Source organism: Harmonia axyridis, chromosome 4 (assembly GCF_914767665.1).
Source record: "Harmonia axyridis chromosome 4, icHarAxyr1.1, whole genome shotgun sequence".
Lineage (NCBI taxonomy): Eukaryota > Metazoa > Arthropoda > Insecta > Coleoptera > Coccinellidae > Harmonia > Harmonia axyridis.
Window position 1 is genome coordinate 30,283,108 of NC_059504.1, and position 6,893 is coordinate 30,290,000.

The 6,893-nt window shown below is 41.2% G+C and overlaps 1 protein-coding gene across 1 annotated transcript; it reads right to left on the reverse strand.

Annotated features, from left to right (window-relative positions):
- Window positions 1–2,113: 2,113 nt before the first annotated feature.
- Window positions 2,114–3,591, reverse strand: LOC123678663. Its single transcript, XM_045615800.1, has 2 exons — window positions 3,462–3,591; window positions 2,114–3,387 (listed from the first exon to the last, which is right to left on the reverse strand). The coding sequence occupies exons 1-2, from the start codon at window positions 3,589–3,591 to the stop codon at window positions 2,114–2,116; spliced, it is 1,404 nt and encodes a 467-aa protein (XP_045471756.1).
- Window positions 3,592–6,893: the final 3,302 nt, after the last annotated feature.

Sequence of the window (6,893 nt, forward strand, 5' to 3'; positions counted from 1 at the left end):
TTCCTCCCTGTTGTCTCTTAAGATATAGTCTGATGTTAGATGAATGCGGATGGTGGACTCCATATCTCGTGAGCGTAGCTCTTACCGCTCTATCCATCTCGCGGAGCTCTGTTCTCGACCAGGTCAGCACACCAAACGAGTACATCATACTAGGAATCGCCCAGATGTTAACAGCGGTAAAAAATGCTTTGGAATTGAGTCCTGTTTTCATCAGGAGTCTTGGTCTGGCATATAGTTTATCCTTAAACATCTTTTTCATCTCCGAGGTTCTAATCTCCAAAGCTTGGTTGATTCCCAAATACTTGTAGGTGCCATCATCGTCTAGAGCCGGTATTGTGACATTATTAATTAGGGTCTGGTGTTGCGTTTCTTGAATTTTTCCCCTTTTTACCTCAAGCACTGCACACTTTTCAATTCCCAATTGCATATTTATTGATTCGCTAAATGCTGCTACAATCTCAAGTAATCTTCTCAGTTGTTCCATACTTATATATATATAATCTGTATCCCATTTGATACCTTTCGGTGTATGGGTTTCATTATCTACATTTTCCAACTTAACAATAACTTAAGAATAATTCTAATTTGATTCAATGAATTTCTTCCATTCTGTCCTATTTGATGTCATCATCTCAGCTTCCCTGACGCTTTTCCCTCTTTTCTTTATTTCCTCCTCTACCATATCCTCCCATGTTTGTTGCGGTCTCCCCCTTTTTGCCTTTTTCTCGACTTTTGCCTCCCATATTTGTTTGATTGGTCTCTCCTCCTCCATACGATGTAAGTGTCCCCACCATCCCAACTGCCTCTCACCCACAAACCTTTCCAATGATTTTATCCCCAATTCACCTCTTATGTCGTCATTTCTCCTTCTGTCCATCCTTGTAACCCCCTTCACTCCTCTCAAAAATTTCATTTCTACTGCCTGTAGTTTACTCCTCATTCTCCTTGTTGTGTTCCAAGTTTCACATCCATACGACAGAACAGGTCTGAATATCGACTTAAACACGGTCATTTTAGTTTTCTCTTCGACTTCAGTTCTTCTTAGGAATTTCCTATTAATTGTGTGGTATAATCTGCCGGCTTTTTCAATTCTCTCGTTAATCTCCCTTTCTTGGCTTCCCGTATTTTCTATGTTCACTCCTAAATATCTGAAACATTTCACCTTTTCAACTTCCTCTCCCTCAATTTCCAATCTCCAATCATCCTCCCGTTCATCGTTCACTTCCATCACTTTTGTCTTTCTTCTATTTATTTCCATCCCATATTTTCTCAGTATTCCATTCCATATATCCAAATTTCCCTGTATACTCCTCCTTGTTCCTGCCATCAATACGATGTCATCCGCAAAGGCACATTCTGATATTACAACTCTTCTTAAGTTCTTAAAACCAATTGTAAGCTTCTCTGTTCTCTCCTTTGCTTCTCTGATTATCTCATCCAAAAACAGTATAAACAATGTCGGACTCAGCACTCCACCCTGCCTCAGTCCCTCCTTTGTCTCAAATAACTCCGACTTCATATTTCTGACAATAACACAGTTCAAGCTTTCACAATAAACACTTTTAATAGACTCCACCAAATTTCTGTTTATCCCTCTTGTTTTCAATATATCCCACATTTTCGATCTACTAACCCTGTCAAAAGCTTTCACCAGATCTATAAATACAAAATAAGCCTTTCTTCCACTTCTTTTCATCTTATGAATGGTCTGTTTCAGAGTGAAAATGTGGTCTTGTATACTTCTCCCTCTCATAAACCCACTCTGAGCTTTATCTAGTGTGTCCTCTGTGCTTATTTTTAGTCTACTCTCCAATATCGCTTCGTATACTTTGAGAGCTGTACATAGCAAGTTTATACCTCTATAATTATCACATTTCTTTCTGTCCCCATTCTTGTAAGCTGGTACTATCATCGCCATTTTCCAATCTTGTGGTATTTCTTTCGAATTCCATGCTTTCTGACATATTTCCCTGAATACATTTATACCTTTTTCTCCCATGTTCTTCATCATTTCCGGTGTAATTCTATCGTATCCTGCAGCTTTTCCATTCTTGACTCTTCTGAGAGCTACCTTAACCTCTTCAATGCTTATCAAGTCTTCCCCTTCGTCCTCTCATCGCTTATCTTTTTTTTGTGTATCTACTTTTTTGACTTCATTTCCCTTCAGTAATTCAATGAAGTGTTCCTTCCATCTTTCCATTATTTCCTTCTCTCCCACAAGCAATCTGTTTCTTTTACACTTGATCGATGTATTGTCAACCTTCTCCCCCTTCCTCATATTTTTCATGACTCTGTAAAAAAGCTTTCTATTTTCCGTGTAATTTTTCTCCATTCTCTCTCCAAAATCTCTCCATGTTTTCTCCTTTTCTTCCAGTGTTACTTGCTTAACTCTCTTCCTTTGTTCTTTATATTTCCGATAATTACATGCATTTCTATTCTTTAGATATTTCTTCCACAATATTTTCTTCATTTTAATTTGTCTCTTCAAGTTGTCATTCCACCAGGCTGTGCCCCTTCTGTTTCTCCCAATTTTAACACTACCACACACTCTTTTTGCTGATTCCATTAGTATATTCTTGAACCTTCCCCATACTTCCTCCACTCCCTCCTCAACTCCTATTTCCACCCTAGTCATATTCTCTTCTACATCTTTCCTGTATTCTTCTGCTACACTCATTTCTCTCAGTTTATAGCTTTTTATATTTTCATATCCTTCATTAAGTTGCCTATGTTCGACCTTCTCTTTTCCTTCACTCATTATCTTTGCTACAAGCATATAATGGTCACTTCCTATTTCCGCTCCCCTGTGCACTCTTACATCTGCGATGTCCCTTCTATTATCTCTTTCTACTAAGAAGTAATCTATTATTGATCTATCGTCAACGTTATGTCCATGCCTTGTGTACCTATGTACATCTTTATGCTCAAAGAATGTATTCGAAACTATCATATTATTCATCCTGCAGTACTCAATAAGTCTTTCTCCGTTGTTCGTTTTCTTTGTTTCTCCATATTTACCGACGATCCCATCTCTTCCTCCTCCTATTCCAACCCTGCTATTAAAATCTCCACACACCACGATTTTTCCCCTGCATTCCTCTGTTACCATGTTCAATTCTTCCCAAAATTTGTTCTTATCCTCCACCTTTGCGTCTTCATTTGGTCCATATGCTACTATTATGTTCCACAACTCGGATTTTTCTCTCCTCAGACGTACCTTCAATAGTCTCTCCGAACATACCTGCCAGTGTTCCACATATTTTCTCCAATTCTTGTCAATTATGCATCCCACGCCTGCCGCTCCATGTTGTTCATATTTCACTCCTCCGTAAATCATTAAATGATCACCCCTCATCACTTGCTCTCCTATTCCTTTCTTCTTTGTTTCTGTCACCGTTAATATTTTTATATATCATACCTCTCCAATTCCTGTATTAGCTCGTCCTCTCTGCCTTTTATACCTCTCACATTCCAGGTTGCCAACTTCCAGTTATCTCTCCCTTTTTTCTCTTTTACTTCTCTAGTTTCCTTACTCATTTCTTCCATTTGTGTTTTCCTATACTCATATTCCTTTCCTCGCTTTGTCTCCATCTTAATAATCAGCCGTCCTTTATCTATCCCTATTGGTTTTTTGAACTCTGACCCAGGTCAGATTTCTTCAGAACTTCTTGTTCCTTTACACCTTGTTCTCTTTCATCCCATACAAAAACCTTCTCTTCTATGAACAATTTTCTGTGTCCAACCCTCACATTCTTCCCTCTTTTCTTCTCCTCCTTGCTTATTTCCACAATCTGATTTTGTATCTTCCTCTCCTTCGCTGTCAGATCGTTATCAATAAAGATATCTTTTCCCTTTAACATTTGTTTCTTTCTCATTATATTCTGTTTCTGTTCCCAGCTTTCAACTTCAGCAACTATCATTTCATTTTCCTTTCCTCGATTTATTTTATATGCCTTAGCTATGTTTACCTTTATCTTCAGCTCCTCATTGATGAATTTTTCGATCTTTTCCCTTTCATTTCCATCACTTGTTTTTAATTTTTTCACAACTATATTATTCTTCCTTTTCAGTCTTTCTTCTCGGTCTACTTTATCCTCCAAATTCCTTATTCTACTTTCTAGTTCTCTCTTTTCATTTTCCCACTGACTTTCCCTAACCTGCATTTCCTTCCTCAATTTATTCATCTCTAATTTTACTTCCTCCGTATTTCTTCGCATCTCCAATTTCATCTGCTCCATCATATTCTCAAACATTGCCTTCAAACTCTCGACTTCCATATCTTTTCCCTTATTTTTGATGTTGGGTGACCTTATTACCTTTTTTGACTTTGCGAAAATATCTTCCTCTTCTTCTTCACTTCTACTTCTTTTGTAATCGCCCTTGTTCATTAGAGATGTCGAGTTACAACACTCTCTTCAGAATTCACAAATCTCGTTCCGCTACCTCTGTGCGTCGAGAGCACTGTTGCGCCGCCGCCGGTCCCCTACTCGATTCAGGTCCCGACCCGATACTCTCGCTAGCGCTTCAGTTGCATAAAACCTATGATTTCAATCTCTGTTATTGTTTAGTTTATTTTAACCTCAATCTTTTAAGTCTATATTTTCCTTCTTTATATTCTTACTATGAAATATCTCATCAACTGCCTTTATCACCACCTGAGAATTCCAGCTTTCTCTCACTTCTCCACACGTCTTTTCAAATTCACTCACTTTTCCACCAATTATCGCTTTCTTGACACGACCGTACTTATCGGTTTGGCGCCAAGTTGTTCCATACTTGCGGCGTATATTTTCAGGTCATCCATGTACAAATTATGATTGGTTCTTATATTCTGTTGTTTGTCTATGACATAGCCGTACTTTGTGTTATTGAGCAGCATGCTCAGGGGGTTCAATGCAAGGCAAAACCAGACAGGGCTGAGCGAATCACCTTGGAATATACCCCGTTGAATTCGGATCTCGTCTGACGTCTCCAAAAGATCCCCGGCTCGTATCTGAAGTGATGTTTTCCATGTCTTCATGAGGCCCTCCAAAGCAGTTATGATGTTATCTGCTATTTCGAGCATCCTCAGCACCCTCAGCAGCCAAGAATGTGGGATGGAGTCAAATGCCTTCCTATAATCAACCCATGCTACAGATATATTTCTCAGCCTTTTGCGGGCCTGCTTGGTCAGGATATAATCGACCACTAAGAGTTCCTTACTTCCTTTTGTCTTCATTCGGCATCCGCTCTGTTCCTCAGCCATCAAGTTATTCTGCCTGAGGTGGTCGCCTATATATTTAGCTAGAATTGATGTAAAGATTTTATATACGGAGGGTAAGTATGTGATAGGCCTGTAATTTTCAGGGTTCCTACTGTCTCCCTTTTTTTTAATCAGATGCGTTATCCCTTTCGTAAAGAAGTTAGGTATACCAGAGGGATCCGAGAGTGCCGCCTGGAAGATTTCCGACAATGGTCCATGGACACTTGAGAGGTGCTTCCACCAGTAATTGTGGAGTCCGTCCGCACCAGGAGCTGCCCAATTGTTCAGACCTTTCAGGGCTTCAGTTATGTCTGCCGCTTCAATTCTTAGGTCCTGCATTTGTGCTCGTGGGATTGTCTCCTGTGCCTCTTCTATCCAGTACGCTTGATCGTCGTAGGTAACGTTTTCGGACCAGATCTTACTCCAATACTGGTGGGCGGTCTTAGAGTCGAGATGGCCCTCCGCATGTTCTTTTTTCTGTTCGAGGTTCCGGAAGAACTGTTTTTGGTTCTTGAAAAAAAGTCTGTTGTTGTTGTGTCGCTTTACCTTCTCATTGTAGCGCCGAATACGAAGCCCTAACACTTTTATTTTTTGTTTCATAGTGTCACACCTGAGCGAAATCTTTTCCCCGAACATGGGATCCCGGCGTTTAATACGGAATTCAGAGGCCACCTTTCGGACCGCTTTGACCACTCTAGTTGACGGTGCGGGGTTTCTCAGGTAAGTATGGACAATACCAATTTTTTTCCTTAACCTTGTTATCTCCCTTTGCAGCCGGGCTTTCCAAGGAGGGATTGAGGACTCCATCGTATGATGATGGGCATTCCGTTGTTGGAGCTTTTGTCCATTCATCTCGCATATAGTGGCGGCTCCGGCATATACTACACTTACCACCTGCTCCAATGTTTTCACATTATTCAGATGTTTCGGGAGCGTTGTGTTCAGCGATTGAAGTCTCTCAAGGACCGCTCTCGAGTAATCGAGCTTAGGTATTCTTGGTCTACATTCTGGCGTCATTCCTGAGTAGCTCATCAGATTACGTAGAAACGCTCTCTCCACCTCATCATTCTGCACCCTGTCCACAAAAAGACCACTCCTTCTCACCCGTACCGACGACCTGCGAGCCTCGACTGGCTGTTCAACAGTAAGCTGAACAGTCGGAAAGCAAGTATTCTTGATTATCTCAAGTTCGGCCTGAGACAGCTTCTGGTTAGCAAGAATCCATCTCACACGATTGGAGAGCAGCTGGACGTAGGCTGGTCTGGTCGGGTATATATCCCTCCAAGTTTCCAGTAGAAGCTGTCTGTATGTCCTGTCAGACCGTGCAGCAAGATACTGAGCAATATAATGTGCGCGCATTAATAAATAATTCTCATCCAAAGTCCATCGCGTTCGCCTATCCCACTGTGGCCCAATAGCGGAGCGAGCTGGGGGCTCGCTCAAACTAATTGAGCTATCCCTTCGCTGGGTTGCAGGAATTAGCCTTGCGGTTCCTTCTCGGAGGGGTGCGCCGCTCGCTCCACACAAACCTCCTACAGGCCAATCATCCTGACGGTTCCGAAGAGAGCCAGCCTGAGACTCCCTACCGCCCTGGTGTCTACTTCTCGTTATAGGGGCTGAATATAAGTTATCCCTCAAAGGCTGCCAACCT